We start from the raw sequence: 22,170 nt of genomic DNA, 5'->3' as shown, positions 1-22,170 counted from the left end.
CAGAATTTTCTCTCATCAAAATAGCAACAATTTACAAAGTTAAGGCTAAGAAATCTGCACGTGATCACACAAAAATGCCCCAAATAACATAATGGAGCAAAAATTCATTTTAAATTCTATCCATCAACCCAAACTCCCACAATGCTAGATAATTCTGTTACTTGCAACCGAAATAATATTGATTTGACTGTTTGAGGTAGAACTTTAATACTCGCTTTTGGAGAACCATCGCACCCTTTTTACATTTTAAAAGATACTGCCAAGAATAATATTATTGACACTTCAAACACATGAGGCCTTGTTTATGAAGTATGTAAGGTAGATGAAATTGCAACAGCTATATCTATTACAGCTATTGCTCTATCTACCTTAACAAAATGAGGTTCAAAGTTATTAAAGAATCGATTTCCAGAATCCTCATGATTATAAACAAACTGTAAGATCCATGCTCAATTTGGAAGCCAGACACTTACAGAACTGTTTTATACAATGCCTTAGCAGACTTCTGCACCTCACTGCAAATGAAACCATCCCATAAGCATACATGGTTTGCTTCTTCACAAAACTGCGTCTCTTTATATTAAGGTAAAAAATGTGATGGAAAGTGAGGAGCTATGCTTTCACAAATGACTCTGATTACTGATAGAATTATTACAAGTGATCATTGAAATAATTTTACAACCAAACTAGGGGACTTTACAGAAACCCGTCATTAAAACATGGGATCTGTTGAAAAATTATACCCATAGCTGACATTAGTACAAACCAGACTTTACTGTAATCCACATATAATGTGTTGGCCAATCATGCCTCTGCCCCAACTGCAACTGCACCCACATCCTCATCATCTTTTGTTTTTTCGCTACTTGGTACCTGTCCTGGTACTTTGAGTTTACTAGGTGCGAAAACCATTGACATGTTTCTCCCATCTCTTGTCAACTTGCTCTCAACAACTGCTTCCTATATTAAGCCAGCACCAAAAAAAATGAGGCATTACACTTCAATTGAGAATCACATGATAGCACATGCAACATTTTAATGGCCTGGCTACCTCAGCTAGATCTTCCTCAAATCGCTCGAAAAGCTTGAGGGCAAGGTCCTTGAACTCCATCTCTCGACCCTTAAACTGAACAATCAATTTGACCTGCATAAACAACCATATGTCTTAACAGAAAACACTGACATAGCATAACAAAGATGATTTATTCAGGTTCCACAGGTCTGATGATGGAAGGCCACGTTCTCTGATCCTTTTTCAGAGTTGATTTTTCAGGATTTAATGCACACATCCAGCAACCTGGGAAGTTGCCTTCCCTATCCAATATTGGCCAAGACAATAGGTCAAGAGTCCCATGAATCAAGATATGGAGCTTGAGCAGACTGCCCAGGATTATTCCCGAGTGTGGACCACAGCCACAAGATACAGCATGTTAACATCAGCAAATAGAGGTTAGTTGAAAACAATGTGAACTATGCTTCAGACTCATATCCTGTTGCATTGGTTATATGATGAGCTCAATATGTTTTCAGGTTCTGATATTTTCCTCCTTGCCTTCAGATTCTCCTACCCTCCCTCCCTTTTGTTCCCCCCCAAAAAAATAAATTTCAAAAAAATAAAAAAACTCCCCAGGGCAAGACAAAAGGACCTGTTATGGCAGCACTAAACAAGTTTCAAAGGTAAACAATTCCCAAAATAGGAGACTATTAGACACTCAAACTTTTCCATAGTTCTAATACAAAAGTATGCTGATTCCTGTCTTGAAACAGATTATAGCTACCTTATCTCCATCTCTCAAAAACCTCTGAGCAGATTTGAGGCGGACACCATAGTCATGTGTATCAATATTATACCTGAAATGCACAATTTAGCATCCCTCCCTGCTCCTTTACTGCCTCAACCTCTCTCTGCAGATATGCATGCATGAACACACTTCTTTCAAAAAACCTGTCAAATGATTTGACCATGGTATGCTTGGAGGTTCTGGAGGCTATAAGTACAAGAAGGCCATTGCTGACATATCAGTGTGGGAAAAAAAAAGTGAGCGCATTTACAAAGTAAGACCACAGGCATGTAATTGGGAATGGACATGTGTATAAATTGTTGGAACAAGGCTCATCAAAGCCATATAAGTCCCAAGGAAAGGCCTTATGCAATGATAAGGGCCAATGTGTCCAATCGCTTTTTCATTGTGAGACTCCTGGGCTCATCTTCTTTTTCCTTTAATATTCACTTTCATTCATTGCATTTGTGTCTTTCCACCTTGGACTCATTTCCATCATTTTATCTTAAAGTGATGCAGTATAGCTGGTGAAGTATCAGATTGTGGGATAGCAACAAGGCAGCACCCAGGTCATTGCTCCTCAAAAATATTACACAATTTTAAGCAAATTGATGTTGGGCAAAGGGCTAGAACAGTGGAAAGCTTCTCTTTTCTCCTTTTTAATGGGTTTAAGGTATGCCTACAGAAGACAATAATATGTTATGATCCAAAACTGGTGCCAAGACTACGGGTAACAAAGGATAGAAGGGTCATTGCTCAGTAATGGAGCAGCATAATCTGTGCAGTAACATCATAAGAAGAAAGTATATACTAGGTTTGCTAAATAGCACTCACTTGTCCTTACTCATGTAGGTATGCCTACAGAAGACAATAATATGTTATGATCCAAAACTCGTGCAAAGACTACGGGTAACAAAGGATAGAAGTAAGGGTCATTGCTGAGAAATGGAGCAGTCTGTGCGTAACATAATAGGAAGAAAGTAGATACTGGGTTTGCTAAATAGCACTCACTTGTCCTTACTCATCTTATACATGTAAAGTTATAATTGTCACAAACCTCCTTGCCAGACATCACAAAGATTACATAATCCTTAAATGCACGCAGTTACAAGTGACTTCAATTGATAATCTGCATATGACAAACACACTTCATATTTCATGCTTCTGGCTGTAGATCAGGGCACCCGTGATGCAGGCTGCAGCATATTGGAGCTGCACATTTATTGACAAATAAATTTGCTGATCTGTGCCAAGAACCCATATAAACTGCTGCAGGTTAAAAAAGCAAAAACCCATGGAAAGTTTCATCACCAAAAAACCATAGAAACTGCTGGGGCTCAGCTGGACACTGGTTGGTAGCATCACACTCACAATGAAGAATCTCCTCTGAGGGTAAGAAGGCAAGAAGATTATGAATACAGCACTGATCTGCTGTAATCTGACTCTGATCTGAACGGTCGTCCACTAATGACTGCCCACATATGGCAAGTCCTGCGTGACTGCTGATTCACACCAGTACAAACATGCTGGACATGAACCCAAAGATGCTGAACATAAACACACCAACAAAGGGAAACATGTTGGGATTGATGATGAACTAATTGAGGCAGTGGCCAATGTAGGGCAGTTTGTATCCTTATTCAAGGTTTTTCCCCCTTAACTACAGTTAGGAATTGAATTAATGTATAAGTGTGCAACCTTATCCTAGTTAATAGTTCAGTTAGGGTTTTAGCATTTGTCGTGTTGTCACTCTTGTATTCACTTGGCATCTTGCAAGTTTTAGCATTTGCCATGTTGTCACTCTTGTATTCATTTGGCATCTTGCAACAAGGAATTTAGACTTATCCTCCACCTTGAGCTTCCTTCTTGCGTCCATTTCTTGGCATTGGTATCAAAGCAAGCTGTCCCAAAGGAGTATTTGGCATTCGTAGTAATTTTGGCATTGCTAACAATGCAAGCTGTCCCCAAAAAGCATTTCTATCACGAGAACCTTTTATGGTGAAAGCACAGATATCAGGCAGTTCACCCTGCCTTTCATAACAGAGTTCTTTGGGAAGCTCTTCTCAGCTGGTTAATGCCGCTTTCACCATAGGCATCCCTCTTGGAGACCTTTTCGAATCATTTTTGGAGCTCGTCACTGGTCTTTTGTAGCCTGCATATGTTCCAAGCATAATCACACACAACCACGTGACGCAGCACCCAAGAAGCGGTGAGACTTCAAAACATTGATGAAAAATACAAAAACGTGTTTTCTTGGACCAGATCATTTCAGGTTTGAAGAAATGTCATCGCACAACCTTTCAGCTCTAATATCAGACATTCCACACCATGTTTCAGGACATTAAATATTAACATGGAACAGCCACTACATCTATTGCTGCAATTTGATGTTTTGTAGCTATTTTTAACCAATTGTGTTCTGTATTCTACTTTACTCCACAGTTGTGCCATTTCATCAATGACCATAGCATTAAAAACCATAAATAGAGCCATTCAAATCTATGAGATGTTCATATAATTGTCATGTACTAAAGGTATGATACAGTACTATATGACACAGTATGGTACAATAAAAGTATACTTTTTTAAAATTTGAACTTGATGAGTTTGGAAGACAGATGGTAGAACACATTACCAGAGTATAAGATAAGTACAAGAGGGTAACAACCAAAATTCTATGGCATATGCCACACGCACAACATGCACCAGAAGTAGTAGATATAAAAGAAGAAGAAGAATAGGGTGAGAGAGAGGCCTAGGATGAGCTATCACCATCAAAGAAAGGAACAATGAGAGAAAGGGCATCAAGAATCCCCAAAGGCTAAGCAAACACAGCTTTGGAGCCTTGATCAGCATCACAGCATAAATGCTTCTTTTCTCTCTTCTCTTGTTTTAGTTTGTTCTGAAGCATTATAATTTTGATAGACAATGGGGCAACCAAGAATTTCACACTAAGATAACTGCTACGAATTGCCAAGCTGACCAGCAGCTTGACTTCAAAAACTATAGTCAGTCGAAGCAGCATTCCTGTTTCCATGCAAAGATATAGCAGACTGCTACTGTCTTCATCAGCAAGCTACCATGCCGTCATCCTAGGGCAGCCATATCCTATGATCTGCAGATGGTGATTTGCAACTTGCAAGAATTTCACTCAATGCTGATTAGAGATGAAGAGTGGCAGTTCATCAGATTCAAGGGCAATAAGGGCCTTATGGGTCAAAGCATAAAGGATTACTTGCATTCCTATTTCGCCTCTTCCACCTCTTATCTTTCCAGCAGGACTTTGAGGCTATTGAGGCCCGCTCATATTGTACCTGGTTTCGTTTAAGGTTTTCATGTCCTTGCATTGTTGCTCTTTGCAAGTGTATTTCTAGCTCAAATTTGTAAGTAACTGCACCTTTCAGGCAACTAGTAGAGCAAGTGCATGCAGAAGAGATACTACAACTAAGAACAAATCTACACTTTTATAACTCAGAAAGCAAATAGAATCAAAACATGAGGCAGTCACAGTTTACAAATAGTTTCATTGTCCAATAATGCATGAGAGCTTTTTTTTAGAAACAAACTAATGCCTTGGCCCAAACTCCCTACAAAAAGCTGATGAGTTTTAAAAACACTAAACAAATAACATACCTCATCTTCAACTCCTTCAAATCCATGCGGTTTGCTATCAAAACAAAAACCATGAAGGCTAGGTTGAGTAATTATGTTCTTTTTTGCACCTTTCTACAAAATAAGCAGAAAGAAAATATCAGTGTCTGAGTTCAGTGAGAGGGATTTAAACCACACCTATACTCTTTTTCTGCTGCTCCCTCTTTCTTTTCTGTATTTCATATTTGAACTTGCTGCACAACAGCAAGACATTTCAAGGATCTGGTTTACTTAAAGTACACAGTAAAAAGACATACCAAATGTAGAAAAACTGCTTGCTTAATGAAAAGATTATCACACCTGTAATCTAGTAACTTAACACATGGGGGATTTTGATTATCCATCTGGACCTGCAATCACACAATATAATGTGGAAACATGATGTCAATATACCCATTCATGGCAACAGTCATGCTTACCCATACAAAAAGAGGCATAAGTGGGACTATTTATCAAGGTGAAATCCAACTCCCACTGTACCATTGAACCATGACCTACACAACCAAAACTCTTAAGATACCTCAGCAAATTTGACAAGTTGCATGATGCAAAGTGTGCATATGTCTTTACAAGTACTTCATTCATTCTGGTCTTTCATAAGGCCACAATTCTAACAACAATAAACACTACCCCTACTTTCATGTAAGGACAATTTGTTGGGAATAAAGGGCCATCGTGCCTTTTATATGTGCACGGGTGTGAACACACCCTTAGCACATTGTACTTTCATACATATATCTATCTAAAACCTAAAGTGGTACACTCGTCATTGTACCGAAAAACGTGTTCACTCTCTACTCTGCTCACTCGCACACTCTGTCTCCCTCACGGAGCGTAAAATCTGTCTACCTCTATCTCCATGCCTAATCGATTCCTTCAAACTGGTATCAGAGCGTAAGGTGCTGCAAGTGCTGCAGACGATCGTCAGTCGGGCTGAGGCAGAAGTGAGCTGCAGAAAGCGGACAGGCTGTGGAGAGTGTGCGAGGGCCAGGCTCCAACTGTACGACAAGGCTCGTGGTGACTAGCAGGCGATAGGCACGACACATAACGGGACGGATAGTGGGCAGCAGCCGTCGTGTGACAAGGCTGCGTTTGACCTGCAACAGGCCTGACGGGTCAACGGACTCGTCATCCAAATTTTTTTTATAAAATCTTGTTTTATTTTAAACTCCTCTCCTCCGGGCATTCGCGCGCGCAAGCACAGTGTGCATATTTGTGCAAAATTGAGCCAAAGATTTGGGGCTTTTCCCAGATTTGGGGAATTCGATGTAGGACAAGCAAATCTATCTCAGAAATTGCAGGAATTTGTGACATTTTATCCCCGACATTTGGGGCTTTTAATGTACATGTGCAATTTGGGCTGAAATTAACTCAATTTCTCGACATTGAGGCACATTGGACCCCGTGCAATTAGGGGCTTTTGCGATTTGGGTAAAATTTGTACAGCATTTGGTCATTTTATGTACATGCAGGGTGAATCCCACACAATTTGGACATCAACACTTGGTGAAATTTGGGGGTTTTGCTGAAATTGCTTTATTTTGGCAAAATTGGACAGTCCTATGCATGACAGAGGAAATGCAGATGTGTGTTTGACACTTTTGAGCACAAAATTTTGGGGCTTTTGACCGTTCGTGTCAAATTTTATGCCCATGGGTGCATGTACAACAAAAATTGCAGCTGAAATTTTGGGATTTTTCATGTAATGTGATGCACATGCCCTTTGGAACAGCTGTAATCAGTTGGATAATGGCTGTAGCACTTGGTTTGGTGCTTCTGAAAACTGAATTACAAATCTGAAATCTGTACTTCTGCGTGGTCATTTATTGCTGATTGGTACTTGTTTGTACCTTGGTCACTTAGGTGACAATTTGGGCCTGCATTTACTGATTTTTTTGTCATTTTTGAGCTGAAAACCATGGCTGGCAGCAATGACAGCAATAATTTGATGCATATAAAGAAGCTTGAAGGTGCACATAATTTTGCAGAGTGGCAAAAACAGTGCCACAATATCCTGTTACAAAAAAAACAGGCAAAGCCGATCAAAACTAAAAGGGCAAAGCCTGCGGACATGGATCAAGACGATTGGGATGAGTTGAATGAGCTTGCACGCTCAACCATAGAGCTAACGATTTCTGATACCTTGCTCTTCAACATTGAAGGTTTGGATTCTGCATATGCTATATGGACTAGACTGGAAGAACAGTATGCACAAAAGAGCGCTACAAGTAAAGTATATTGGCTGAAAAAGCTTATGGATTTGCGTATGAAAGAAGGTACAGCAATGTCTACTCACTTGAGTGAGTTTAACTCCATTTTCAGTTAGCTGGTTGCCTTGAAGTTCATGATTGATAAGGAATTTAAGGCTACTTTCTTGCTTTGCACTCTACCAGAGAGTTGGGATACATTCAGGACTGTTATGAGCAATTCTAATGTGATCCTTTTGTATGCTGATGTAGAGAGTGCTCTACTTATGGAAGAGATGAATCGGCAAAACAATGCATCCAATAAGTCTTCTAGTGCTTTGCATACTAGGGACAAATCATAGCAAAAGGGAAAATATGATGGCAAGAGATGCAATAAATCACGTGGCAAAGATGTTGAATGCCATCATTGTGGCAAGAAGGGTCACTTTAAACGTGGCTGCTACAAATGGAAGAAAGAGAAAGGAAAAGACAAGAAGACAGATGATTGCAAGGAAGAGAAGAAGGACAATCAGCCTAAAAGAACCAGTGTAGAAATTGAAGAGGTGAATGTAATCACTCATGACAGTGACAGTGGAAGTGATGTAGTCTGTCTCTATACATTTTGGTGCACATGCTCTACTTGCAGATACAGATGATGGCATGCATACTTGGATTCTTGATTCAGGTGCTTCCTTTCATGTCACCCCTCATCATAAGTGGTTTTCCGCATATACAAGGGGTCGACATGGTGTTGTCCATCTTGGGGACAACTATGCATGTAAGATTGCAGGTATTGGCAATGTGCAGTTACAGTTTTAGCATGGCTCTGTCTTTACACTTCAGCATGTACGGCATGTACCTCAGCTCAAGAAGAGCTTGATCAGCACAGGGCAGCTAGATGATGATGGTTTTCATACCACCTTTGGTGACGGAAAATGGAAGATCTGTAAGGGATCTAGGGTTACTGCCAAAGGTTGCAAGAGTGATACGTTGTATCCACTTCATGTATCTACTATGCGTAACCATGTTGTTGCCATGACCGAGCAGCCAAGTATTTCTTTGTGGCATAGCCGATTGGGACACATGAGTCAAATAGGAATGAAAGTGCTTTTTCGTTTGGGTTACTTACGTTGTCTTAGTTATGTTGACTTTGAGCACTGTGATCATTGTATTTATGGCAAACATGCACAGACTTCTCACAAAAAGTCTCTTGCTTTGTACATTCGGATGTATGTCAAATGCCAGGATTATCTTTAGGGGGAAAGAAATATTTTGTCACCTTTGTCGATGATGCTACACGAAAAGTATGGGTTTACCCTATTCGTAGCAAGGATGAAGTGCTTGACAAGTTTAAAAAATTCTTGGCATTGGCTAAAAATCACACAGATAAGACATTTAAGTGTCTTCGCTCTGGCAATGGTGGGGAATATGTGTCCAAAACCTTTCAGGCATTTTGTAACACCAAAGGGATAAAGAGGGAGCTCATTACCCCTCATGATCCACCCCAAAATGAAGTTGCAAAGCGTATGAATCGAACCATACAGGATAAGGTCCGTACGATGCTGTCTCATGCTGCATTACCCCATGGTTTTTAGGCAGAGGCTATTATGACAACCATTCACTTGATTAATCGGTCACCAAACAGGTATTTGGGGGGGGAGGGGGGGGAGAGGGAGTTCCCCAACAAGCGTAGTTGGGCAAGCCACCTTCATATGCTCATCTAAAAGTGTTTGGCTGCGAAGCTTTTGTGCACATTCGTAAAGAAAAACGCAGCAAACTTGAGCCAAAGTCCTGTAAATGCATTTTCCTAGGATACCGTGACGAGGGTGAAATGGAGTATAAATTGTGGGATCCCGAGAAAAGGAAAATAGTACGCAGCAATGACGTTATCTTCCGGGAAGATCACATACACAAACAATCCGAAAAGACCAAGGAGGTCCGTAGGGATGTATTTTGAGAAGAAATACCTTTTGGACAGCAAAATGTGCCCGTTGTACAGCAACAAATACCTGCTATAAATGAACCTATAAATGCAGGAAATGATGCTGGAAATGATCAGCCAGCTATTGCCCATGAAAATGAGCCATTACATATACAAGAACAGCCAGGACAACAAGCTGTTAATGCTAATTTGCAAGCTGAAATGCCAAGACAGCATGCTGAAAATGGAAATTTGCAGGAACAGCCTGCAAACAATGACCATTGGGTTAGGAGATCGTCTAGGGCTACTAGACAACCTGACAGATTTGTTCCTGGTGCAATTAATGTGGCTGAGTATGTCATATTGACACTCTGTGGTGAACCGTCTTGATTCAAGGAAGCAATGGACAGACAAAACAACAAGAAATGGTATAAAGCCATGCTATCAGAGATGGAATCTCTTGAAAAAAATGGCACTTGGGACTTGGTGCAGCTGCCTAAAGGGCAGAAAACCCTTCCATGCAAATGGATTTACAAAATGAAGGTCACTTCTGGTTTCTCACCAAAGTACAAAGCAAGATTGGTTGCATAGGGGTACAAACAGGAGCATGGAATTGACTTTAATGAGATTTTCTCTCCTGTAGTCAAGATGACTACATTGAGAACCATTTTGGGCTTGGTTGCAGTTGAGGATATGGAGCTCATACAGATGGATGTAAAGACTACATTTTTACATGGTGATTTGCATGAAGACATATATATGCAGCAGCTTGAAGGGTTTGTTGAACAAGGGAAAGAACAAATGGTATGTAAACTCAAAAGGAGTTTGTATGGGCTGAAACAAGCACCAAGAGAATGGTATCATAAGTTTGATACATTCATGCAGTCCCAAGGCTTTCATAGAAGTCAAGTGGATCACTGCTTGTACACCAAGAAGGCAGCAAATGGCAGCATGTTTATCTTGGTTTTGTATGTTGATGACATGCTAATTGCTGGCAGGGATACTCACGCCTTGGATTCATTGAAGCAAAGTCTTCATGACAGCTTTGACATGAAGGATCCGGGTGATGCAAATCACATTCTTAGCATGCGAATACTCAAAGACTGATCTAAAGGCTTACTCTATCTATATCAACAGGAGTATATCTCCAAAGTTTTACAGTGTTTCAATATGGAGAGGGGGAAAACAATTGGGGTTCCATTGCCTCCATATGTGAAACTCGATGCAGAGGACAGCCCTACATCTGATGATGAGAAGGCTGAAATGGCCAAGATACCATATGCTTCAGCTGTTGGCAGTTTGATGTATGTTTTGGTTGCTACACGTCCTGACATTGCTTTTGCAGTGGGAATGATTAGCAGATACATGGCAACCCCTGGCAAGAAGCATTGGGATGCAGTGAAAGGTATTATGAGATACCTCAAAGGCACAAAGGAGTTGTGCATCTGCTTTGGGAAGCAGAAAGCATATGTTGTTGGCTTTACGGATCCAAACTATACTGGTCATGCAGACTGCAAGAAGTCCACTTATGGATATGTGTTTACTTTCACAGAAGGAGCAGTCTCTTGGATCTCCAGGCTACAAAAGTGTGTTACATTGTCTACTACAGAGGCAGAATATGTAGCTACCACTGAGGCATGCAAGGAGGCTTTATGGCTTTCACGTCTAGTGGGAGAGCTTGGCATCACAAAGTTACATGTTCTCCATTGTGATAGTCAGAGTGCTATCATGCTAGTATGGAATCCTGTCTTTCATGCAAAGACGAAGCACATATAGGTGAAATATCACTTCATTAGAGATGTACTTGATAGCAAGAGCATTGAGTTTGTCAAAGTGCATATAGATGATAATCTTGCAGACCTTCTCACAAAGGGTCTTCCAGCAAAGCGATTTGGTCATTGTCGACAGATGATGGAAGTTGGATAGATATATTTATTTCAGCTTTGTATATACTTAGACTTAGCCAATTCCTTTCTCCTCTTAAGGCACTTTGCCTTTAGGTGGGAGGTTGTTGGGAATAAAAGACCATCGTGCCTTTTATATGTGCACAGGTGTGAACACACCCTTAGCACATTGTACTTTCATACATATATCTATCTAAAACCTAAAGTGGTACACTCGTCATTGTTCTGAAACACGTGTTCACTCTCTACCCTGCTCACTCGCACTCTCTGTCTCCCTCACTGAGCGTAAAATCTGTCTACCTCTATCTCCGTGCCTACTCGATTCCTTCACAATTAAGATGTTACAGAGCTAACTTCTTTTTCAACACACCAAAAAACAACACTTTATAGGTGCCTTCAACAATCATCTACATGAGGCACAACAAAGCACTATCCACTTCTCCCAGCAATGTTGCCTTGCAAAGAGCCTCCTCTTGAAAGATATTACTCAACTCCCCTAGTTTCATGCTGACCTCTACAAACTTTCCCTTATGCTCCCAATCTCTAGACGAAAGTTGTCTGATCTATTTGTGCACCTCCTAGTGCTCATAGGTTGAATTTGAGATCCCAGTATGACCAGTGCCAAAGCAAGTACGGCCAAGGTCAAAATAACAGGGGCGTAATTCGGACCCATGGTGCCTACCAATTGCATAATTCAAAGACTCTCATACACAATGGCTTGCCCATCTTGCATAAGAACAGCATCCATGCTATTTCTACATACATGCAAGAAAACCACAAAAGCTTCTAAAGATCCAATAAAACCAACAAGCTTTTAGTAAGCTTTCCTTGTAACATGACTAGTATCCCAAAAACCTGCAAACATCATGTATAGTCCTCAAATCTGTCCGATTCTCTTAACATGTAAGTTGTTCGGTCCATCCAAGTCTTTTTGCCATTAAAGGTCAACCTAATCTTACTACATAAACTCTACAATATGTTTAATGACAAAGACCATGTACGTCAAAATTATGCACGTCTTGGCTGTCTATATGCACAAACCATCAAAATAGCTATGCCAAGACAAGAGCCTTCTAGCAATGAGGGCGATGCAACCAAGCAACTCTAGCTGCCACCATTATTGTCATCTTGAACAAGGTATTGACATCTAAAATAAACACAAAACTGCAGCCTCTCTTTGGATATATCACAAGAAATATCACAAGAAAAAGTAGATGGGTAGACATAATCTTTATCAATTTCAGCGAGGGGAGGAATTAACGCATCTTTGCCTTTGAGCATTTTGTAGTATCTAATTTGATGTTGACGATGAACATGTAACCCTCCCTATTTTAGTTAGGTCAGTATGTCATCTCCTAGTTGGGAGCTCCTATCATAAGGACATGTATTTTTGAAACCTCACTTAACATGTAGATTAATTTTTAATCACATGATTAAGTAAATGTTGCACATGTGAGGTGCGACTAGGGTTAGAGTAAAATTACGAGCCTGGGACCCGAGAAAATCATGGGATGTCAAAGGCAAAAGTTACTGTAAGTTATGTTGCACAGGTACTTGGTGGTATCTGGTGTCAATTGTTGGCCTAGGTTATTCATTTGGCCATAAGTGTCAGTAGCTGCCATTAGAGATGTGGCATTTAATGGTACTTAACATCGATCTAATGGTCAAAGATGGCACAGAGAGACTCCGGAGTGAAAGATGCCTAGTCAATTTAATTATTGGCCAGTCATTATTTTTCTGGGTATCGAAATAATTATTAGATTAATTTTCAATAAATAATCAAAGGCTGAAAATTAATATTTAATTATGGATAATGTTGGAAAAACCATTTAGGAAGGCTACCACTTGTTGGCAAACTTACCCATACAGGCTGGTAAAAGGGTAACGAAGAGGAAAAATAAGATCATTCTTGCTGTAGCAAACGTGGGAGAGCTATGAGCGGCCATGGCCAGCCTATTTTCAGCCATTGCAACCAGCCACAAGTGAGTTTTGAGGAGGCCGTTGCAAATTCGGACCCTCCACAACTAGGCAATTGCATCCAAGTACAAGGTGACAGCTGATTTGGATGTCTTAGTTGTAGGCAACAGCATTTAATGCTGTTGAAGTAGGGCAGCAGCTGCATTTGACTGATTTTTAGTCATTCTTCGCTACAAAACTCTGAATTTTCTCTCTCTACAGCTTTCTCTCTCATCTCCCAGCCATTTCACAACCTTGCTCTGAAGATCTTAGCATTTGGACCCTTGGAGGTTGAGAAATTGCAAATTTATCTGCTATAAACCCTAATTTACAATAAAAACTAGGGTTTAGCAATAGCCTCGGAAAACGTGCCAAAGATTTGAAGCTCCAAGACATGGATTTTTCAGAGTTGAAGGTGAATTTCAGCTAAATTCAGGTGGACTACCCAACCATTGAATTTGGGGCATTTCCATCGTCTAAGAAGTGGGTGAAGGCCGATTAAGTGCCCGAATCAAGGGGCAAATCAGATTAAAGACTTGCTGGTCACTTTGGACAGCAAGGGGAGTTTGGATTGCGAAGGGGATCAAGAGAATCCCATTGTAAATCAACTTCTTCTTCAATAAAGCTAAAGAAATACCGAAAGGGGCGCCAATTTTGGGGCCAATCGGGTGTACATTGTCTAAGATCAGTAGATAAATTTGTATTTTCAGATTTGCATTTATTGTTTGCTGCTACAATTAAGTTGTAATCAAAGATTCACCACCCGTCCACTGAAGGAAGGTTGGTTTCAGCTCCTATCAGTGTCAGACAAAGACATAAGAGCTCCAACAGTTTTAGGTGCATTTCCTTTAGTTGTCCGCTTCCTATGTGCATTTCTAGGTCAGTTTCTGCTTTTCCTAGTCTGCCTCCACTTGACGTACATTGTCATGGTTAGTCAGGACTTTTCTATGGCCACTTGATATTTTTCTAGCATTCTTTGCAATACAATCAGCATTAAATGCTGGTCCACTAGCATTTATGGCACTCTCAAGGGCAACAAGTCAGCTAGTTTGGGGCATTTATGGCTATATATAGCGAGCCCTCCCCACTTGGTAGTCACTCACTCTCTCCAATCTTCTTTTCCTCACTGGCAGGTGTACACTCTGACACTCCGTGCTTGGTGCTGCCATTGTCATTAGCTTATCTAGTGCCCTAACTAACCCTGTAGGCTGCATGCAAGGGCTGATCAATCCATCCCCTTTGTATCAACATTTTTCTTCTCTCAATGAAATATTGTGTGTGTGTGTGTGTGTGTGTGTGTGTGCGTGTGTGTGTGTTTCTCTTCCGTTGCACACTCTCACATGGTATCATCGCCTAAGTGAGAACACAGTTCTGAGATCTTTTGCAAAGGACCTTCAATCTTTGGGAGTTAGTTTCTAACTCTATACCCTGTCCAATCGACCACTTTTTATGGAGTATACACTCCACCTTCGATCTTTGGGAGTTAGTCCAATCGACCACTTTTTGTGGGTGACAGCACCCTTTGATACAAGCAACATCCTTCTGGTGGCAAGCAACAGCATATTGTGTGCAAGTGGCACATCTACATCCACTGTAGCTGACTACATCCTATATTCCATGCTGTCAAGGTGCAGTTTTTTGGGTGATTGCACGATTAAAGATGTCTTATTAGTTTACAATCTTTGATAACTCAGACAAGGAGCTTCTTTCTAAATAGTCTTCTAAGCAAAGATGCCATTATCACGAGTATCATCGACACGAGGAGTCTCCTATTCGCACCTGTCCCCCTTCTATTCATCTCTCACAAAAGGCTCCATCTGAAGTGAAGATGCCATCCTTGATACCCTTAGTGCAAGTGCCTATCCTACCTTCCTTACCCAAAGAATACAAATTGGATGGTTCAAACTATTCGTTGTGGTCTTGTAAGGTGGAGTGTATACTCAACACCTTCGATCTTTGAGAGTCAGTTTCTAACTCTATAACCCATCCAAAGCATCCTGCACATGGGGCTTCTATATACCGTGCAACCTTATGGGATTGGCTCAAATGTAGGCCCCGATCCTCTCTCTTTATGAGTTTGTAGGATTTTGTCCTTGTTCATGTTTGTAGGTTGAAGACCACGGGGGAAGTATGGAAGAAGTTGACGTCTTTGTATCACCACAAGATGTTTACCCACAAGATTTCCCCTGAGAAAAAGTTGCAAATGATTAGTATTGATGACTCCTCTTCCATGAAGGAGCATGTCACTAAGATGGACAACATGAGGGGTGAGCCTACCTCTCTTGGTCAAACAATATCCTCCGAAGACATGGCAATGATCCTTTTGACTTAGCTACCATCTCCTTGGTTCGATGTCTCCTACACCACCCTTATCACATCGAGGACCTGTGAGACACTCTTATGGGAGAAACTTTCACTACTTGTGTTGGAGCACGACGAGAAACTCAGAGAGGTTGGGACCAGTGGTTCTTGCTCCACCAAGGCATTTACTGCATTTGCAACTGGAGGGAAGGAGGAGGAGAAGGCCAAGGAAAAGAAGCAAGAGGACAAGAAGGATGAAAAGAGAAAGAGAAAGCCCAAGTGCCCACACTGTGGAAAGGGCAATTATCCCGAAAAGAAGAGCTAGCAAAAGTATCCCCGTTTGAAGCCGAAGGAGAAGGATTCGAAGGATTTGAAAGCCACCTCGGCTACGACACAGTCTGTCTTTGTGCATGTATTTGCCAAGGAAGATACGGCTCTTGCTTCTTCTACATAGGAGAAACCTTGGCTCATGGATAGTGGGGTCTCTTTCCACATGACCTAATAACAAGATTGGCTTCAAGTCATGCATTCCAAAGGGTGCACAGTCACCATTGGTAACAACTCCACTACTCCCATTCGAGAAGTAGAAAATATTCCCTTATTATCAAACAGGCAGTCTTCTACGGCCAAAGTCCTCTATGTATCCCATTTGGGTCTTAACCTATTGTCCGTTAATGGTCATACACGACTAGGTACCCACATTGTCTTTACACAGGATGCAATGACCATGGAAGATGATTCTACCGATGCAGCTCTTTGGACCGGTTCACAAGAAAGTGGGCTTCACATGCTCATAGCATTAACCGCAAGGCCTTCCCATGAGCTTGGGCTGCTTTGGCATGCTTGAACGCTTTAAGCCCTAGCTATTTGAGGGGCAACCATCCTTTGCCATTAGGCAAGCTTCTACACTGCTTGATTGATACATACCGACCTTTGCCACCTATGGGCACGGCCTCCCTTGGGAAGGCCAAGTATTTGATGCTGATTGTAGACAACTTCAATCATTATGTGTGGCCTTATTTTCCAAAGTACGAGAGTGAGGCATACTCCCAATTCTAGGAATGGAAGGTGTTTGTGGAGAAGAAAGCTACTTTAAAAGTCTGTGGCATATGAGCAAATCATGGTGGAGAGTTTAATTCTAACCTCTTTTCTCAATTTTGCAAGGATCACGGTATTCAGGTGGAGTATTCTTATCCAAACACACCACCAAAGAATGGTGTGGTGAAGCATGCAAATCGAACCATACTAGAGATGGCCTGATCGATATTGGAGCATAGGGATCTTCCTCATTCCCTTTGAGGTGAGGTAGTGGCTACTATAGTTTACATACACAACCACTCGACTCCATACAAGGCTTTCTTTGGTAAGAACCCTTTTGTATCTCACTTTCACATATTTGGATGTGATGCATTTGTCTATGTGGATAAGAAGAAGAGGAAAATGAAGCTTGGCTCAAAGTCAAGCAAGCTCATCTTCGTGGGGTATAGACTATCTGCTCTACGATCAATGACACAGAAGATTGAGATGAGCATAGGTGTGCTCTTTAATGAGGTTGCAACCTTCAAGGATCCTATTGATGGTTCTACTACAGGTGATTCTTCGATCCTCCCCCATCCTCAGTTCCTCTCCTACCTTCCCACTTGCCTCTTAGCACCCTTTCTTCGTATTTGACTCTTTCCCCTCCTCCTCCTTTGCCTCCTACACCAGCTTCCCTACTACCTTTGACAAATACGACTACTACTTCTTCGCCAAGTACTTCCAACCCTTCAGCCAACCCTTCAGCCTCCCCTCAGGAGTCTTCTAGGGATACTCAGCCACCATCAGAGGAAAAGCCTTCTTCAAATGAGGATTCAAGTGTTTCTCACTTTTCTTCTCCTTCTATAGGTCCACAAAGATCAGCTCACTTACAAGCTCAACAAGATGGTTCACTATGTATGAACTATGCTCTGATGTCGCAAATTCTTCATGGCAAAGAGCCAACTATAATTGAGGAGGCTCTTGCACAAGAAATTTGGCATTAGGCTATGGAAGAGAACCTCGATTCTATCAAATGAAGTCAAACTAGGGAGTCGGCTCTGCATCCATGGAAGCAGAAGGTGATAAGTATAAAGTCAGTCTACAAGACCAAGTACATTGCAAATGGTTCCTTGGACAAGCACAAAGCTCGGCTTGTTGCCAAGGGCTTTGCTTAGAGGGCAAGATTGGACTATTTTGAAACTTTTGCACCTAAGCTTGAATGTCTACTATTCGAGCTATCTTGACTTTTACAGCCCACCACCACTCGCCTGTTTATCAAATGGACGCCAAGTATTCCTTCTTGAATGCCATCCTTGAGGAGAACATTTATGTTTCATAGCCTCCCAGTTTTCTTGTGCAAGGAAAGGAGAACCATGTCTATAGATCATGGAAGGTCCTCTATGGCCTGAAGCAGGCTCCTAGAGCTTGATACCAAAGGATTGATCCCTTCTTTTTATAGAGTGGAAGGATTGATCCCTTCTTTTTATAGAGTGGCTTCCATCAATTAACTCATGACCCCAACCTATACTACAAGATTGAGGGTGACAAGTGTGTTTTGATAATATTGTATGTGGATAATCTTATCATCGCAAGGAGCTATGCTCAAGAGGTTGATTGGACTCGAAAGATTTTGAGATGAGTTTGACATGACAGATAATTGGATCCTACACCTTTTCCATGTATTGGAGATCTATCAGACGACAGAGGGCATTTTTATTTCCTAAGCACAAGTACATCTCCAAGCTTCTTTTGGAGTTTGGTATGGTCAAGTGTCAACCTATCTCATGCGCCATGGACCTAGATTTTGAGCTTTTAGCAACAAGATATCCCCTTACAAATGCCACCTATTACAAGTGTCTTGTTGGCTCCCTTGTCCAGCTTATTCACACTTGGCCGAATATTTCTTTGGCCTCATGAAGACTCCCATTCAGGAGCATTGGAGAGCAACTTTACGCATTCTTCGTTATTTACAAGGGACTCGACCCTACACGATCATGTATGGAAAGCAGGTTACTCTTTCTAGTTGGAGTGACTCCAGTTGGATAGGTAATGTGGATTCGAGACGGTCCACTGTAAGTTATGCCTTCTCCCTTTGGTCGGGAGATATCTCATGGAGCAGTAAGAAACAGCCTGTTGTGGACCTTTCTTCTACAAAGGCAAAGCATCATGCATTATATTCTATAGCTATGGAGGCGGTTTGGCTTCGCCACATGTTAGTGGAGATTGGCTTTCTCCAGCCAAGACCTATCGAGCTAACTGTGGACAACTAGAGTGCTCTAGCTCTAGCAAAGAACCCTGTGTACAAAGCACATTGAGATTCAATATCACTATATTCGAGAGCAGATCGTGGATTCCAAGTTAGTGGTGGCCTATTGTCTCACAATGGACAAAGCAAAGAATTTCTTCACAAAGCCTTTACCCCAAGCATCTATGCTTCATCACATGAAGTTGTTGGGTCTTCAATCACTCCCAGGATTTGTCAAGGGATGTTACCTACCTATTTTAGTCATGTCATCTCCTGGTTGTGAGCTCCTGTCAAAGTTTGATGGAGACATAGGAGCTTTGGCAATTTTGAGAGCATTTTCCTCAATTGTCAGCATCCTGAGTGCATTTCTAGGTCAGTTTCTGCTTTTCCCAGTTTGCCTCCACCAATTGGACATTATCCTTGCCATTCGAGATTTTTTTGTGGCCACCAAATATTGTTTTAGCATTTTCTGCAGTACAACCAGCATTTGTGGCACTCTCAAGGGCGGGTCAGCCAGTTTTGGGCATTTATGGCTATATATAGCCAGTCCTCCCCAGTTGGTAGTCACTCTCTCTGGGCTTCTTTTCTTCATTGGCAGGTGCACACTCTGACACTCCGATACTCCATGCTTGGTGCTACAATCATCATCAGCCAGATTTGGTGCCCTCACTAACGCTGTGGGCTGCATGCAGGGACTGATCAGTGCATCCCCTTTGTATCGGTTCTCTCTATCTCTCTATTTCTCTCTGTGCTTGTGTTTCTTTTCCGTCGTGCACTCATAGAACAAATTAGCCAGGCTGATGGTGTTGCTCAAATTGACGGAGTCCAATGACAAAAGGCTAGCACTGAGAAACACAAATCTAGAATGCAATGCTCCCACAAACAGCAATTATCCACCTTCTGAGTAAGATTCAATGGCAGGATAGACTTTGTGCTCTGATATTGTGATGGAAAAGAGAGTGTGTGGACAGCAGAGAGAGATGAAAAGACGCCCAAAATGAAGACAAATCTAAGAAGTTCAGTGCATTACACAGTGGGGAGGACTGATAAAGGGCAACATTCAGACCTGGTCCAACCAGCAAATCGGCCAACCTGTAAATTGTGCAACCAGGTCAACCAGCTAGTTGGAAGATAAATGTGGAGGCCAAAACTAGAGACAACTAGGGGGCCAAAATACCCTAAGGTGGTTCCCTGAATGGCATTGTACATAACCTCTAAATACTCACGATCTTGACCTATCAGTTGATACATAATCCCAAAAAATCACATCCACCTATAATTAGACTGTAAATGGTGTATGAATGAGATTATAACCCCTGTGCAATTTTACATAACTGTGGTAAAAACTCATCCAAATCATAAAACCACAAGATAGAGTGTGGTTTGATAGTTAGGAAGATGTAGAAATCACAAATGACAATGTGAAGCAAAGTGGTAAGGCTGAATAATAAGACGGAAGAAGGAGCTCACACCAAATCAAGCTCTTCAGCCCTTGCTTTCTCAAGTGCTTCATATCTTGAAAATGTCCCCATCTGCAAATACATTCAAAAGTTCAGCTTTCCCATTCACATGGAAATAAATAGAACAATAGTAGTTAATGAGAATCAGTATTTGCATACAAAGTGAGAAAAATCTATAAATGGAGTTCTAACATGCTTTCATTAGAAAACTGGAAAAGTATGTTATCAGGTGCCTACCAACTTTCCATCTTCTCCAATAAGCATTACTGTGCTTGCCCTGTTTGTTAAAGATACACAAAATCAGCCTCACAAAGAGAGAGCATATCAAAGATGCTTTTGGCACATATCAATGGGCTATATTTTCTTAGAAATTGAATCTAGTAAATGATTATCAGTAAAACAACCACATGCAGCTAGCAAGACTTGGATTGATCGGTTGACGAATTCAAGAGACTGAAGTACTGCACCTACATGCTATTCAGAACCAAAATGGACAAAAAGAAAAAAGTTATTACTCTCAACACACCACACATATGAGCTGCTCGTCATTCCAATACCACCTTCATACTGAGCACAAGCTACAATAGATCTATTGTTGAGCTCGCCAAATGAAAGATCTTAATTAATACTAAATCATTATACATTTTGACCTGACTTAACTCCACAAAAACAGCCCCAACTTAACTCCACAAAAACAGCCCCAAGAAGTTTTGAAAATGCATTTTATTTCTGGCAATAGGACAAATGCCCAAAAAATCCCCTATATAAGGACCTATTGTGGGCAGCCATCCTCACCTTGCATTCCCACATTCACTGTGTACTCCATCACCTTCATCTTCATCATTCTCCTTCCCAGTTGCTGTTTCTGCCCAGCCTCAGATGATGCCACCCATCTGTTGGCAGTTCCGCCCTTGCTGCTGGCTGCTGCTGCCTACAGTCCACAGCTGCCACCCTAATATGGAACCACTCAGGCTGGTGCATTTTGCTCCTGTAGATGATGCCCTACTGCTGGTCATCCTTGTCAAGAGGCTGCCTATCTGTCCAATCAGGCTAAAGATCATTGCTACCTCTGCTGCACCCATCAATAGACTGTTCTTTCAATCATTAATCTGCAACCATACATGTGCTCCCCATCTAGGGCTGTCACCAGCACATTCAACTCATCCTGGTGGCTGCATTTTTGTTACCAGCTGCTTTTGCATTAGAGAAAAACTGTCACACCAAGCAGTACATGTTAGAATTTGCCAATTCTTGGCAGTGCCCAATGTAATTCATTTTGCATAAGGACACTTTTTTAAGTGTTAACGCGTGGTGTGGACACCTTGTGTCTTAGGACTTTAATGTCATGATACTAGACTCTGGAGCTAGTTAATTTAACCCTAGTTAATTTAACTCTATTTAATGTGTGGAAGGTTGGTTAGGTCAACCTTAGACCTTAGTTGTACTTTCATTCAGTACTCTCATTCAATCATAACAACAAGAGCTAAAACACTCTCTTCTTCTCCTCTCACTATCACTGTCTACTGTCGCTCAATTCTCTCCTCCATAGCCAATTCCAACGTTTGTTATCAAAGCCTCCGCCCACACAAGATCCGGTCACGGCCTCAAGCAACATAGTTACCACCTGGCTGCACCGATAGGAGAAAGAGCACCACCAAGAAAGAGGAGAGGGAGAAGCTCTGTGACCTACGCCCTGCTGCCCATCAAGCCTACACCACCTCCAATGTTGCCTATGCTCTACGCCACCC

At 41.5% G+C, this 22,170-nt stretch overlaps 1 protein-coding gene across 1 annotated transcript in view; it reads right to left on the bottom strand.

Moving 5' to 3' along the window:
- Positions 1 to 416: 416 nt before the first annotated feature.
- Positions 417 to 22,170, bottom strand: part of LOC148035177 (uncharacterized) — a 39,031-nt gene continuing 17,277 nt past the window's right edge. Inside the window, exons 2-9 of the mRNA XM_087680156.1 lie at positions 20,660 to 20,699; positions 20,435 to 20,494; positions 5,733 to 5,782; positions 5,571 to 5,626; positions 5,415 to 5,448; positions 1,779 to 1,851; positions 1,052 to 1,144; positions 417 to 960 (exon numbers count right to left, since the gene is read on the bottom strand). Of these exons, the coding sequence (XP_087536282.1) occupies positions 805 to 960; positions 1,052 to 1,144; positions 1,779 to 1,851; positions 5,415 to 5,448; positions 5,571 to 5,626; positions 5,733 to 5,782; positions 20,435 to 20,494; positions 20,660 to 20,699 (562 nt within the window). The 3' untranslated portion in view covers positions 417 to 804. The remainder of the gene's footprint in view (positions 961 to 1,051; positions 1,145 to 1,778; positions 1,852 to 5,414; positions 5,449 to 5,570; positions 5,627 to 5,732; positions 5,783 to 20,434; positions 20,495 to 20,659; positions 20,700 to 22,170) is intronic.

This window comes from Lygodium microphyllum, chromosome 6 (assembly GCF_053477565.2).
Source record: "Lygodium microphyllum isolate KBCC chromosome 6, Lygodium_microphyllum_v1.1.10, whole genome shotgun sequence".
Classification (NCBI taxonomy): Eukaryota; Viridiplantae; Streptophyta; class Polypodiopsida; order Schizaeales; family Lygodiaceae; genus Lygodium; species Lygodium microphyllum.
The sequence above is the reverse complement of the archived record's forward strand: the minus strand, read 5'-3'. Positions and strand labels throughout refer to the sequence as shown.